The sequence below is a fragment of the Bubalus bubalis genome, chromosome 1 (genome assembly GCF_019923935.1).
Source record: "Bubalus bubalis isolate 160015118507 breed Murrah chromosome 1, NDDB_SH_1, whole genome shotgun sequence".
Lineage (NCBI taxonomy): Eukaryota > Metazoa > Chordata > Mammalia > Artiodactyla > Bovidae > Bubalus > Bubalus bubalis.
Genome location: NC_059157.1, coordinates 194,033,651 through 194,048,344, shown reverse-complemented (window position 1 = coordinate 194,048,344; position 14,694 = coordinate 194,033,651). Strand labels below are relative to the sequence as shown.

Sequence of the window (14,694 nt, the reverse complement as noted above, 5' to 3'; positions counted from 1 at the left end):
GACTCTTCGCGACCCCATGGACTTGCAGCCTGCCAGGCTCCTCCGTCCATGGGATTTTCCAGGCAAGAGTACTGGAGTGGGGTGCCATTGCCTTCTCCGAAGGTGTGGCTGGAGTATTATTGTAGTTTAGTTGCTAAGTCATGACCCACGCATTTTGTGACCCTGTGGTGCATCAAATTACGTTGGTGCAGTGATAGCTTTCCAGAACATTACCAATCAACATTACCAGTGATAGCTTTCCAGAACATTACCAAACATTACCAACTTTACCAAATGGTCACATTACCCAATGGTCACAGAATAGAGAGGCTTGGAGAAGGCACTGGCAACCCACTCCAGTACTCTTGCCTGGAAAATCCCATGGACGGAGGAGCCTGGTAGGCTGCAGTCCATGGGGTCGCCGAGGGTCGGACACAACTGAACGACTTCACTTTCACTTTTCACTTTCATGCATTGGAGAAGGAAATGGCAACCCACTCCAGTGTTCTTGCCTGGAGAATCCCAGGGACGGGGGAGCCTGGTGGGCTGCCGTCTATGGGGTCACACAGAGTTGGACACAACTGAAGTGACTTAGCAGCAGCAGCAGCAGACCAAGTTAAGATGCTCAAATTGCACAGTCTATTAAATTAATTCAAAATGTAAGCAAGAAACAGTTCTGGGTTCTGTTAACACTTGGAATGGGGCTCCTGAGGGGTGGAAGGACTGCATGCCTGAACCCTGAGCCTAGGCAGGGTTCACACATCGGCTGCCCACCGAGGATACCGTCACAGGGACTCTGCGGGTGGAGGCTGCCTGTGGCCAGCACACGCTTGCTCTGTTGGGGAGGTTCAAGACGTCAGGGTGTCTGGAAGAGCTGCGGCTTACCAGTGACCTGCAGAGAAGCTGTGTGTTTTACCTGTTTCTAGGCAGAATATGCATGGAACGCTAATGGGTGGCTGATTTAGGGATGACATAACTGTCAACCGGGGCTTCCCTGGTGGCTTAGATGGTAAAGAATCTTTCTGCAATGCAGGAGACCCAGGTTTGATCCCTGGGTTGGGAGGATCCCCTGGAGGATGGCATGGCAACCCACTCTAGCATTCTTGCCTGGAGAATCCCATGGACAGAGGAGCCTAGCGGACTACCGTCCATGAGGTCATGAAGAGTTGGTCACAACTGAAGTGACTTAGCCAAAACTGAGTAACTTTCACTTTCCCTTTTTAACTGGGAGGTGGTCAGTTGGGGGGTGGCAGATCCGTGTCTTAATATTACCGAGGATTTACTTGGTCCATCCTTGATTTTCTGCCTGGGAGCAATACTGTCTTCTGTTTTGTTCTTTTCATCAGTGTTTAGCACACATATGTTCCTTTTGTCTTGCTTGTCTTTAGCACATCTTAAAAGTGACTGACAACATATCCGTGAAATTCGTGTTATTTGTTTTTCTGGTTTTCTATGTACCAGAATTAAATGTTCTTTAATAGTATGGCAAATACATAGGGTACACGGATTATAAAGGTTTATATGCACTAATTGGGAATTTGGAACTTTATCCTGTGGACAGCAGGCTAAAACATTTCTTTTTTAAAGCAGAATGAGCAGATTCGTATGTTAAAGATCATAATGCAGGCAGATTGGAGACCGGATCTCGGGGAGGCAAACTTGGAATGGATTGTACCCTGTGTGGGAAGAGAGATGAACCTTGCAGAGAATTGGTAGCAGGGAGGAGAGGTGTGGAGACAGAGTTAGGAGCTTTTTTAGGAGATGATGATGGATTTTTGGGTGGATTGGGGGTCATTCCTGGAGATGGGGAATATGGCAGGAGGGGCTGGTAGAGGGGCCCCTATTTTAAAGAATGCAGTTTTGCACATTGTTTAAGTCGGCTTGGCTGGAATGAACAGGTGACTTCAGAATTTCGGTGGCTTCTAACAGCAAATCTTCGTTTTTTGCTCATGTCACACATGAGGCTGAGCAGGTCTCTGGTTGCTGTTTCAAGCTGGGTCTGCTCCATGCTTCTTTCCCATGCAGGGACCAGGCAGAGAGAGCACGGCCGTCTCAGGATGTGCCATTTCTACACGGAGTGGAGGAGTGAATGAGCTGGCTGAAACCCGTGTTGTAGATTTGGTTTAAGGTGGCTGCAGATTCCTTCCTCTTAATGGACAAGTGGAATTTTATATCCCTCCCTTGAATCTGGGCTCAGCTTAGTGATTTGTCTGCCTCATGGGACATGGTGGAAGAGACATTCTGGGGATGTCTGTTAAAACTTCTGTTCTTTGTCGGCTTACCAACATGGGGGGTGGACAGGGATATAAAGTGAAAAATTGTGGATGCTAATATAGTACCCGGTAGATGCTGGGCCTCACATGCTTATCGGGCTTCTAAATAACACACATAACAGAAAACGGTTATGACAGGGACCTCCCTGGTGGTCTAACCTTCCACTGTAGGGGGTGTAGGTTTGACCCCTGATGAGGAGACTGAGATCCTGCATGCTGTGCGGTGTGGCCAAAAAAAAAAAAAAAAAAAGGTTATAGCAACAAGGGTATTTCTGTTATTTTCTGATTAGCTCTCAGTTATTCAGCAAATTAGAACACCGAGACCACCCTTTTCAGAGTTTTCTGGTCAGTTATGGTTTTGTAGATCCATCTTAAGTCTCATCAGGGTCACTTTATCATTTCAACTGTTGCTTGTTGTGGGTGGACTTACCATATCCCTTATACTGTTAACTTGGTTTTCCAATCCCCTTCTTTTAAAAGTGCCACACATCATAGTACCTTGCTAAATAGTGAAAACGAATTCTGTAGTCCTGCTATATCCTTTGTTCCCAAACCCAAAAGGCACGGAGAGTAGCTGAAAGTAGGAAATAAACCTCTTCCCCTGACTGTCCTGGTTTCAGATCTTCACATCTTTGTGTGTCTAGCCCTCTTTCAATCCGTTCATTACTAGATGTTTAAAAAACCTAACATGTAATTACACTGATTTGGGAGAAGAGAAACGAGAACCAAAAAATTAGCAGTGTTGAAGCAGTGACGTTGATCTTACCCAGGCTCACTAATGGTAACTTGTATTTATCCAGGTTCTCTTGTGAAACAGAATAGGGTGTGTGTGTGTGCGCGCAGATTATACATGCACACACATATATAGGGAGGGAGGGAGACAGAGAAGTAGTGGGGGAAAGGAGAGAAAGACAGACAGAAAGAGGTTTATTTTAAGGAACTGCTGCTGCTCCTGCTACTGCTAAGTCACTTCCTCGTGTCCGACTCTGTGCGACCCCATAGACGGCAGCCCACTAGGCTCCTCTGTCCCTGGGATTCTCCAGGCAAGAACACTGGAGTGGGTTGCCATTTCCTTCTCCAATGCATGAAAGTGAAAAGTGAAAGTGAAGTCGCTCAGTCGTGTCCGACTCCTAGCGACCCCATGGACTGCAGCCTACCAGGCTCCTCCGTCCATGGGATTTTCCAGGCAGGAGTACTGGAGTGGGGTGCCATTGCCTTCTCCAATTACGTGATTGTGGAGTCTGTGCTTATGCATCAGCCCCATGGACTGTAGCCAGGCTCCTCTGTCCTTGGGATTTTTTCCAGGCAAGAATACTGGAGTGGGTTGCCATTTCCTTCCCCAGGGGATCTTCCCCACCCAGGGATCAAACCCACGTCTCCTGCATTACAGGTGAATTCTTTACCACTGAGCCATTGGGGAAGCCCAATTGTGGAGTCTGGGGAGTCCCAAATCTGCAGGGCAGGCCAGAGGCTGGAAACTCCTGGAGAATAGATGTTGCAGCTTGAGTCTGAAGGCAGTCTAGAGGCAGAATTCCCTCTTCCTCCGGGAACCGCAGTCTTTCTTATAGAGCCTTCAGCTGATTAGACAAGGCTCACCTGTGTTACAGGAGGATGATCTACTTTACTCGAAGTGAAATCATTTAAAATGTTGACCACATCTGAAAAATATCTTCACAGTCACCACTGAAATGATGTTTGGCCAAATATCCAGATACTGTGGCCCAGCCCAGTTGGCACATAAGATTAACCATCACCTGACTAGATTTTAAGATTCCCATCCTCCCATTAGCTGCAGAGCTTCGGCTCAGCACCTGCTGCAGGCAGCCTTGGGAAGGGCAGTTCACTGAAGCGGGTTTAACCCAGCGCCCTTGGCCCCAGGATCCCCTTCTGTGTGCACATTTGTGTTGAGGTGAGTGGAGCAGAGACATTACTTTGCCACCAAAGGTCCGTCTAGTCAAAGCTATGGTTTTTCCAGTGGTCACGTATGGATGTGAGAGTTGGACTATAAAGCTGAGAGCCGAAGAACTGATGCTTTTCAACTGTGGTATTGGAGAAGACTCTTGAGAGTCCTTTGGACTCCAAGGAGATCCAACCAGTCCATCCTAAAGGACATCAGTCCTGAATATTCATTGGAAGGACTGATGCTGAAGCTGAAACTCCAATCCTTTGGCCACCTGATGCGAAGAACTGACTCACTGGAAAAGACCCTGATGCTGGGAAAGATTGAAGGCGGGAGGAGAAGGGGATGACAGAGGATGAGATGGTTGGATGGCATTACCGACTCAACGGACATGAGTTTGAGTAAACTCCGGGAGTTGGTGATGGATGGGGAAGCCTGGCGTGCTGCAGTCCATGGGGTCGCAAAATGTTGGACACAACTGAGCGACTGAACTGAACTGAGTGGAGAACACACATCACTGCCTTTGCTGTGATCATCGTAACCTCAAGTTGCGAGCTTGGGTTTCAGAAGGGCTTTCTTCATGGGCAAGGAAATCCCTTTGTTTTGGGCTGACCGAGGCTTCCTTGGCTTTGATCTTTGGGAGTAAGCCTTTGGCTTGCGTTCCCTTTTCTTTCTCTGCCTCTTTGTCTCCATCTCAAAATGCAAAAGGGAAGCAGACTGTTTGCTTTTAGTGACTGTGTGGCTTTGGTTTGATGGGGCCACGGTGCTGCTGGAGGAGTTTGCATGGTCTGTGGCTCAAGGACCAGGTTCCTAGAAAAAGGAAATGCATTTAGGTGAGGAAACAGCTGGCTGGGTTTAGAAACTTGATCAGGGATGAGTGTGTATATTGTTCTCTGGCCATTTCCTGTCCTTCCCCTTGCTTTGTTTACCTCCTGTGGCTCTCCTCCCAGGCATGAGGATTTGATTGTTTGCTCCTTTTACACCTAGTGCCTACTTTGAGCTCCAGCTCCATGCTGGTGCTCACGGTAGCAGGGTGCTACGTCAAGATCTGAACAACTAAATCCTGGGCTGGGTCTCCAGTAGCTGAACATCTCCCATCATTCTCCCCGACATAATGCTGAGAACAAAGATGCTTTTAGTCTCCGGCAGGGGGGTTGCATTGCTCCTTTTCCTGTTTCCCATTCACCCTCATCAGAAAAGTCAGCTCTCACCGAGGTAGTCGTTTATCTTCTCATTCTCCAGAGCTGACATCCTTCCTGCATTCTCTGAGCTGGAAATCAGCTAGATCTTTGTCTGGATTGTAGACTGGATTGTATTTGAAATGCAGAATTGTACTGAAACCTGCAAGGGTCAGACCCACCCTCCAGGCGAACCTGTGCAGAGGTGGCAGTGTGTGTGAGCTCAGTTGCTCAGTTGTGTCTGAGTCTTTGCAACCCCACAGACTGTAGCCTGCCAGGCTCCTCTGTCCATGAGATTTCCCAGGGAAGAAAACTGGAGTGGATTGCCATTTCCTTTTCCAGGGGATCTTCCCCACCCAGGGATGGAGCCTGTGACTCAGTTGTGAGGGAAACCTACATGTAGAGCTAAAAGAGAATTCTGAGGTTTCTCTTTCTGCAGATACTCTAGACTGAGTAGTGGGTTTCAGCCTGTTGATCATAAATATTTGTGTTTATTATTTTTACCTCTAAGACAATGTTTCTCAGCTTTTAGAATGACTGTTTGTCTAAGGAGCAAAGTTAAATTTAATTTGAATTCTCTTTTAAGGAGAGAAGTGAAATCGTAAGGAGTAAAGATTTTGTGGAGTAGGGTTAGACCTTAGGGGACTCCAGACTTTTTTTTTAATTGAGATACAATTCACATGGCATGAACTTCATCCTTTTGAAGTGTTTATTTACAATTTGGCAGCTGTACGGTCATCACTAATTCCGGAACATTTTCACACCCCAAAAGAAACTACACACCCAGCAGCATTCTTCTCTGATTCCCATCAGTCACTCCCCAGCGTTCTGTCCCTGGCAACCACTAATCTACTTGTTAATTCTACAGATCTTTCCATTTTGATTTTTTATATAAACAGAATCATTCAATATGTGACCTTTTAATAACTGGCTTCCTAGACTTAGCACAGTATAGGTGAACACTTGGGGTGTTTCCACACTTTGACTGTGATGAATAATGCTGCTACTTATGTACAGGTTTTGTGTGCAGACATATGTTTTTAGTTCTCTTAAGTATATTCCTCTATTTCTTTGCATTGATCACTGAGGAAGGCTTTCTTATGTCTCCTTGCTATTCTTTGGAACTCTGCATTCAGATTTCTTTTTCTTTCCTTTTCTCCTTTGCTTTTCGCTTCTCTTCTTTTCACAGCTATTTGTAAGGCCTCCCCAGACAGCCATTTTGCTTTTTTGCATTTCTTTTCCATGGGGATGGTCTTGATCCCTGTCTCCTGTATAGTGTCACGAACCTCATTCCATAGTTCATCAGGCACTCTATCTATCAGATCTAGTCCCTTAAATCTATTTCTCACTTCCACTGTATAATCATAAGGGATTTGATTTAGGTCATACCTGAATGCTCTAGTGGTTTTCCCTACTTTCTTCAATTTAAGTCTGAATTTGGCAATAAGGAGCTCATGATCTGAGCCACAGTCAGCTCCCGGTCTTGTTTTTGCTGACTGTATAGAGTTTCTCCATCTTTGGCTGCAAAGAATATAATCAACCTGATTTCAGTGTTGACCATCTGGTGATGTCCATGTGGAGAATCTTCTCTTGTGTTGTTGGAAGAGGGTGTTTGCTATGACCAGTTCATTCCCTTGGCAAAATTCTATTAGCCTTTGCCCTGCTTCATTCCGTATTCCAAGGCCAGATTTGCCTGTTACTCCACGTGTTTCTTGACTTCCTACTTTGGCATTCCAGTTCACTATAATGAAAAGGACATCTTTTTTGGGTGTTAGTTCTAAAAGGTCTTGTAGGTCTTCATAGGACCGTTCAGCTTCTTCAGTGTTACTGGTTGGGGCATAGACTTGGATTACTGTGATATTGAATGGTTTGCCTTGGAAACGAACAGAAATCATTCTGTCATTTTTTAGATTGCATCCAAGTACTGCATTTCGGACTCTTTTGTTGACCATGATGGCTACTCCATTTCTTCTAAGGGATTCCTGCCCTCAGTAGTAGATATAATGGTCATCTGAGTTAAATTCACCCATTCCAGTCCATTTTAGTTCGCTGATTCCTAGAAAATTAGAGATACCAAGGGAACATTTCATGCAAAGATGGGCTCGATAAAGGACAGAAATGGTATGGACCTAACAGAAGCAGAAGATATTAAGAAGAGGTGGCAGAAATACACAGAAGAACTGTACAAAAAAGATCTGCATGACCAAGATAATCACGATGGTGTGATCACTCACCTAGAGCCAGACATCCTGGAATGTGAAGTCAAGTGGGCCTAAGAAAGCATGACTATGAACAAAGCTAGTGGAGGTGATTCCAGTTGAGCTGTTTCAAGTCCTGAAAAATGATGTTGTGAAAGTGCTGCACTCAATTTGCCAGCAAATTTGGAAAACTCAGCAGTGGCCACAGGACTGGAAAAGGTCAGTTTTCATTCCAATCCCAAAGAAAGGCAATGCCAAAGAATGCTCAAACTACCGCACAATTGCACTCATCTCACATGCTAGGAAAGTAATGCTCAAAATTCTCCAAGTCAGTCTTCAGCAATATGTGAACCGTGAACTTCCAGATGTTCAAGCTGGTTTTAGAAAAGGCAGAGGAACCAGAGGTCAAATTGCCAACATCCGCTGGATCATGGAAAAAGCAAGAGAGTTCCAGAAAAACATCTATTTCTGCTTTATTGACTATGCCAAAGCCTTTGACTGTGTGGATCACAATAAACTGTGGAAAATTCTTCAAGAGATGGGGATACCAGACCACCTGACCTGCCTCTTGAGAAACCTGTATGCAGGTCAGGAAGCAACAGTTAGAACTGGACATGGAACAACAGACTGGTTCCAAATAGGTAAAGGAGTATGTCAAGGCTGTATATTGTCACCCTGCTTATTTAACTTATATGCAGAGTACATCATGAGAAACGCTGGGCTGGAAGAAACACAAACTGCAATCAAGATTGCCAGGAGAAAAATCAATAACCTCAGATATGCAGATGACACCACCCTTAAGGCAGAAAGTGAAGAGGAACTCAAAGCCTCTTGATGAAAGTGAAAGACGAGAGTGAAAAAGTTGGCTTCAAGCTCAACATTCAGAAAACGAAGATCATGGCATCCGGTCCCATCACTTCATGGGAAATAGATGGGGAAACAGTGGAAACAGTGTCAGACTTTATTTTTCTGGGCTCCAAAATCACTGCAGATGGTGACTGCAGCCATGAAATTAGAAGACACTTACTCCTTGGAAGAAAAGTTATGACCAACCTAGATAGCATATTGAAAAGCAGAGACATTACTTTGGCAACAAAGGTCCATCTAGTCAAGGCTATGGTTTTTCCAGTGGTCTTGTGTGGACTCGAGAGTTGGACTGTGAAGAAAGCTGAGCGCCGAAGAATTGATGCTTTTGAACTGTGGTGTTGGAGAAGACTCTTGAGAGTCCCTTGGACTGCAAGGCGATCCAACCAATCCATTCTGAAGGAGATCAGCCCTGGGATTTCTTTGGAAGGAATGATGCTAAAGCTGAAATTCCAGTACTTTGGCCACCTCCTGAGAAGAGTTGACTTATTGGAAAAGTCTCTGATGCTGGGAGGGATTGGAGGAGGAGAAGGGGACGACAGAGGATGAGATGGCTGGATGGCATCACTGACTCGATGGATGTGAGTTTGAGTGAACTCTGGGAGATGGTGATGGACAGGGAGGCTTGGCGTGCTGCGATTCATGGGGTCGCAAAGAGTCGGACATGACTGAGCGATTGAACTGAACTGAACGACAAATGATTTTGAGAATCTTTTCAAGTGCTGTTGCCACTTGTATATTTTCTTTGGAGAAATGTTTATTCAGATTATTTGCCCATTTAAAAAATTAGATGTTTGTCTTTCTATTGTTGAGTTTTGGGAATTCTTTATATATTGTGGATACAGATCTCTTACCGATTGATTACATGATTTGCAAATATTTTCTCCCATTTTGTCAATGTCCTTTCACAAAGTGTTCTTTGAAGCACATTTTGATGAAGTCCAGTTTATATATATTTTTTCTTTTGTTGCTTGTACTTTTGGTGTGTTACCTGAGAAACCAGTGCCTGATTCAACATCATGATGATTTACATCTATGTTTTCTTTTAAGAATTTTGTAGTTTTAGCTTTTATTAAGGATTTGATTCCTTGTGGATTAATTTTTATACCTGGTGAAACATGGTCTGGCATAGTGGTCCATCTTCATTCTTTGCATGTGGACGTCCAGTTCTACCAGCACCATTTTTTGAAAAGATTATTCTTTCCCCTTGAGTTGTCTGGCAACCTTGTCCAAAATGAATCGTCTTCAAATAGATACATCTATTTCTATATTCTCAGTTCTATTCCATTGATCTATATGTCTATCTTGATGCCTGTTGGACCCTGACTTTTAAACCCTAAGTGTCCTGGATGGGCAAGTATACTTAGGGCAGAAGTGACTTGTGGGAATTCCTTTTATCTCTGTAGGTTCAGGATTTATCCTGGCATTTGGCTCAGAAGTTCATTATCTCATCAATTCTCCAGTGCTTTTAAGATGATTTTTTAATATATTTATTTATACAGCATTAAATTTATTTATACAGCATTTTCAGGAAGAGGGAGCAGTATGTTCCTGAGAAGATTTTGGGAAGTAAGGAAATTATTCATGGTATCTTAGAGAAGGACCATTGTATTCAGTGGGTCTTCCCAGGTGGCTCAGTGTTATAGAATTCACCTGTCAATGCAGGAAACACAGGAGATGCGGGTTCGATCCCTGAATCAGGAAGATCCCCTGGAAGAGGAAATGGCAATGCTCTCCAGTGTACTTGCCTGGAGAATAGCATGGACAGAGGAGGCTGGTGGGGTACAGTTCATAGGGTGGCAAAGAGTCAGACGTGACTAAGCATGCACACACGACAAATCAAATATTCAGTATTGCTTTTAAAGTCAAATTCATAATATCTAGTAATAGCAGCTGCCATTTATTGAGCACTTTTTCTGTTCCCTGGTGGTTCAGATGGCAAAGAATCTGCCTGCAATGCAGGAAACCTGGGTTTGATCTCTGGGTCAGGAAGATCCCCTGGAGAAGGGAATGGCATCCCACTCTAGTATTCTTGCCTGGAGAATCCCATGGACAGAGGAGCCTGGTGGGTACAGTCCATGGGGTCGCAAAGAGTCGGACATGACTGAGCGACTAACACACACACATTTTCTGTCCCAAGCTTTCGACTGGGGGCATGACATTAACTTTTAATCTCGTTAGCATAATGAACCTGTAACACGATGGGTACCCCATTATTCCTGTTTTATAAACGAATAAGCAGAGACTTCAGAGGTTCTGAGACTTAGCCTAAGGACAGACAGCGACAATTAGCTGCGTTTAACCAGACCCAGACCTTGGACTCCTTAGCCAGGCTCCTGGCCCCAAGGGAACTCCCCTTCTGCCTGTTCCAGTTTCCAGTTCTTTGATGAATGCTGGAAAGCTTTAAGGCCTGAGCTTTGTCTCCCTTTCCTGTCTCTCCTTTTCCCTGGCCCCCTTGTGGTGGAAGTGTGCATTGCGACAGGCGGGCGCTCAGGAGAGCCGGTCACAGCTGCTCTCACTTCAGGCTCAGACAGAGAGTGGTGCCCAGGAATATGAGTTTCCACGTATTCCCAGGGGACTTCTATTGCCTTGGGTCTTGGACCTGACTTTAAGAAAATCTGTAGTATGATTTGTATGTATGTATGTATCATGATGTGAACATGATCTGTTTACATCATGGATACTGTGGAGTTACTGTGTTCCTATTACTGAAGAGTGGATTTTCCCAGTGTCTGGGGAGTGGCCCTTTCCCCTTTAGTCCCTTGAAAAGCAGTATATGACTTCAATTACTGTTACTATTATTGGCTGTGCTTGAAGGATGTGGAATCCTAGTTGCCCACCCAGGGATCAAGCCCACCCCGCATTGGAAGTGCAGAGTCTTAACCACTGAACCACCAGGGAAGTCCAATACTTGAATTACTTTTAAAAAAATTTCGTTTACTTAGTTTTGCCTGCATTGGGCCTTTGTTGCTGTGCGGGCTTTTCTCTAGTTGTGGCAAGTGGGGGCTGCTCTTCAGCTGCAGGGGCTGCTCTTCGGCTGCAGGGGCTGCTCTTCGGCTGCAGGGGCTGCTCTTCAGCTGCAGCGTGTGGGTTTCTCACTGCAGTGGCTTCTCTCGTTGCAGAGCAGAGGCTCAAGGGCCCTCGGACTTCAGTAGTTGTGGCTCACGGGCTCAGTTGCTCCTTGGCATGTGGGGTGCTTTTGGACCAGGGATTGAACCCGTTTGTCCTTCATTGGCAGGTGGATTCTCTACCAGCGAGCCACCAGGGAAGCCCTCAATGATACTTTGAAATGAGAGTGTTTGTGCCTAGTGCTTTGTAAGCCCTGTTGTCAGGCAGAGATGAGAATGTTCCAGTCAGGACAACTTTGATGTTAAAATGTAACATCCAGTAACCCTTTGGGTTTGACTGTGGTGGGAGCTGAAGGGAAAAGTAAAGTATCTGGTTATTTTAAGGAAGAAAAATCTCACCCTTTCTTCACCTTCCTTCGCCCACTCTATCTCAGATTGTGAAGTGGTCTGACTGCTGTTTGCCGTTAGCTTGCCGACCTGGGGATCCTTATCAATTAATCGCCAAAGCAAGTGTGGATGACTTCAGCAAGCTAGGGGTGGCATTCCTGGAAGATAGACTCCAGATGGCTAATGGACTGATACCCCAGAAGATCGTGTGTAAGTAACTTGGGGAAATGTTCATCATAGCAGGATGCCATCGTTAACAAGCTTAAGGACGATCGAGCACTCCTGTTTGGTATGACTTAAGGGCAACACTCGTGGTATAGTCGCTAAGTCATGTCCGACTCTGCAACCCCATGGGCTGCAGCCCGCCAAGACTCTTCTGTCCATGGGGATTCTCCAGGCAACAAAACTGCGGTGGGTTACCATTTCCTTCTCCAGGGGATCGTCCTGACGCAGGGATGGAACCCAAGTTTCCTGCGTTGGCAGGTGGATTCCTTCCTGCTGAGCCACCAAGGAGGCCCTGCGCCTTGTTTCTTAGAATCACTATTGCATAAAACATTGACACCCACACAACTGAATCTGTAAGCAAGTGGACACAGTCACCTCTCTGAAACTCCAACTGTTCACCAATCAATACGAGGGTCTGAGGTTTTCTGATCTGTATGGGAAAGGTGTGGAAATTCTGCAGTTTCACTGGGGACTCTCAGGGGTACCCTTCTAACCGGGGGGCGGGGGGTGGGGAGCGGTTATGTGGATCCCACGGAGGCCGCGGAGTTGGAAGGTGATGTGAGCTGCGTGGAATGGAGGTCTTGCGGTACAGAGAAGGCCCCGAGGTTTTGTGCTGAGATGTGAGGCAAGGCAGAGGGTTGATGGGCTGTCTTTTCTCTTCCCTTTAGCTGTCCACTTGCAGGACTCTGCCCTAAAGGAACTTAAGGGTCAGGCCTCAGACCCGCCAGCCCAGCTCCTGCAGCCTGACCCTGAATCTTGTATTGAGAGGAACCCTCCTGAGCCCGACACTATGGAGGACCCCCAGTCTCCGGGTTCTGCATCCACACGGGGGCCAGGCGGGGCCTCTGGGGGCAGCGAGCCAGCCGTAGACGGTGACAGAGGCGTGGGCTCTGTCGAGCACTGTCCCCTCCATCTGTCCAGCTGCCATGAGTGTTTGGAGCTTGAGAACAGCACCATTGAATCTGTCAGGTTTGCCTCTGCAGAGAACATTCCAGATCTCCCGTACGACTACAGCAGCGGTTTGGAGGGCCTCGCCGACGACCTCCGCCCCGAGAGGGATGAGAGGAGGGTCAATGTCACGGGCAAGGCCCCCAACATCCTCCTTTACGTGGGCTCTGACTCTCGGGATGGCCAGGACAGGCTCCAGCAGGTCCAATCTGCGCTGGCCGACTGTGTGGACACGGACTGTTATACTCTGTACCACCTGCCTCCAGAAAGCGCTCTCAGGGACCCGTGGCCGGACAACTGTCTGCTGCTGGTCATCGCCACCGGGGAGCCCGTCCCCGAGGACCTGTCCCGGAGGTTCACGGCCTATCTTTCTCAGGGAGGGAAGGTGCTGGCCCTGGCGTCATCCTTCACGCTGCCTGGCTTCCAGGTGACCAGCAAGGCCCCGCTGCAGGACACGGTCCAGAGCTTGGTTTTCTGCAAGGTGGACGGAAGCCTGATGAGGCTCAGTGTCCTGAGCAGCGGCTGCGTTTACGAGGAGGGGCCCAGGGAGCCGCTCGGCCCCGGCAAGCTCCACGGCCACCTGGACAGTGAGGATGGGGACAGGCTTGTGGTGCAAGTGCCTTTTGGGACTCACGGAGGAGAAGCTGTTCTTTGCCAGGTACGGAAGCTGGCAGCCGGGTCTTTGGGTCTCTTGACGGGACATGCTCCTGAAGGTTCCTGAAGGGGTAACTAAAGGGTCTGTGTGCCACGTGGGTAGGGTACTTCAGTCCTTATCCGGGGAATTTTTGCCGCTGGTGAGTTGCAGGTTGAGATGTGGGCTGTCTTGTATCCTGTTTCACCGAAAGGCTTGTGATGGAGGAGAGAATGGAAGTGAAAGTCCTTCAGCCGTGTGTGACTCTTTGTGACCCCATGGACTATATGGTCCATGGAATTCTCCAGGCCAGAATCCTGGAGTGGGTAGCCTTTCCCTTCTCCAGGGGATCGTCCCAATCCAGGGATTGAACGTAGGTCTCCCGCATTGTGGGCAGATTCTTTACTAGCTAAGGCTAATTAAAGACTGCTGGTTAACCAAGGGTTAGCCAAAGCTTCTTGCTTGTTTTAAATTGTATACTGGTTATATTGTTCAGTCACTCAGTCATGTCCTACTCTTTGTGACCCCCTGGACTGCAGCCACGCCAGGCTTCCCTGTTCTTCACCATTTCCCAGAGTTTGCTCACAGTCATGTCCGTTGAGTCAGTGATGCCATCCAACCATCTCATCCTCTGCTGCCCCCTTCTCCTCTGGTTGGTAATACTCTTTCTAAAATCCATCAGTTCACTCTCTTGCCTCAAAACACTCTAGTTAATAAACTCAAACTGTTATTTAATGTAGGGAATTGAGCACCTTGGGGTGGTGATTCCCAACAGTAGTGTCTATCATGTTAAAATGTTGTAGTTGATGTCAGGGATGTGCCTGGACACTCACCCACTGCTGGGATACTGTGTTGAAAACACCTTCAAATCTTAGTTCTTATGTCCTTATGATTTGTCACTCTTAAAATCTAAGTGCTGAGCACAAGTTCAAATAAGGGAAGTGATCTTGAAGTGATTTCTGGCAAATTGTTACCTCGGTGGTGGCGCTAGTGGTAAAGAACCCGCCTGCCAATGCAGGAGACTAAGAGACCCGGGTTTGATC

The 14,694-nt window shown here is 46.8% G+C and overlaps 1 protein-coding gene across 4 annotated transcripts in view; it reads left to right on the top strand.

The window, feature by feature from the left end:
- The window catches only part of HLCS (holocarboxylase synthetase), a 215,374-nt gene that overhangs the window by 31,482 nt on the left and 169,198 nt on the right, over positions 1-14,694 (top strand). For all 4 annotated transcript variants that reach the window (XM_025293769.3, XM_025293775.3, XM_025293760.3 and 1 more), the window contains exons 3-4: positions 11,895-12,057; positions 12,741-13,678. In XM_025293769.3, the coding sequence (XP_025149554.3) occupies positions 11,895-12,057; positions 12,741-13,678 (1,101 nt within the window). The remainder of the gene's footprint in view (positions 1-11,894; positions 12,058-12,740; positions 13,679-14,694) is intronic.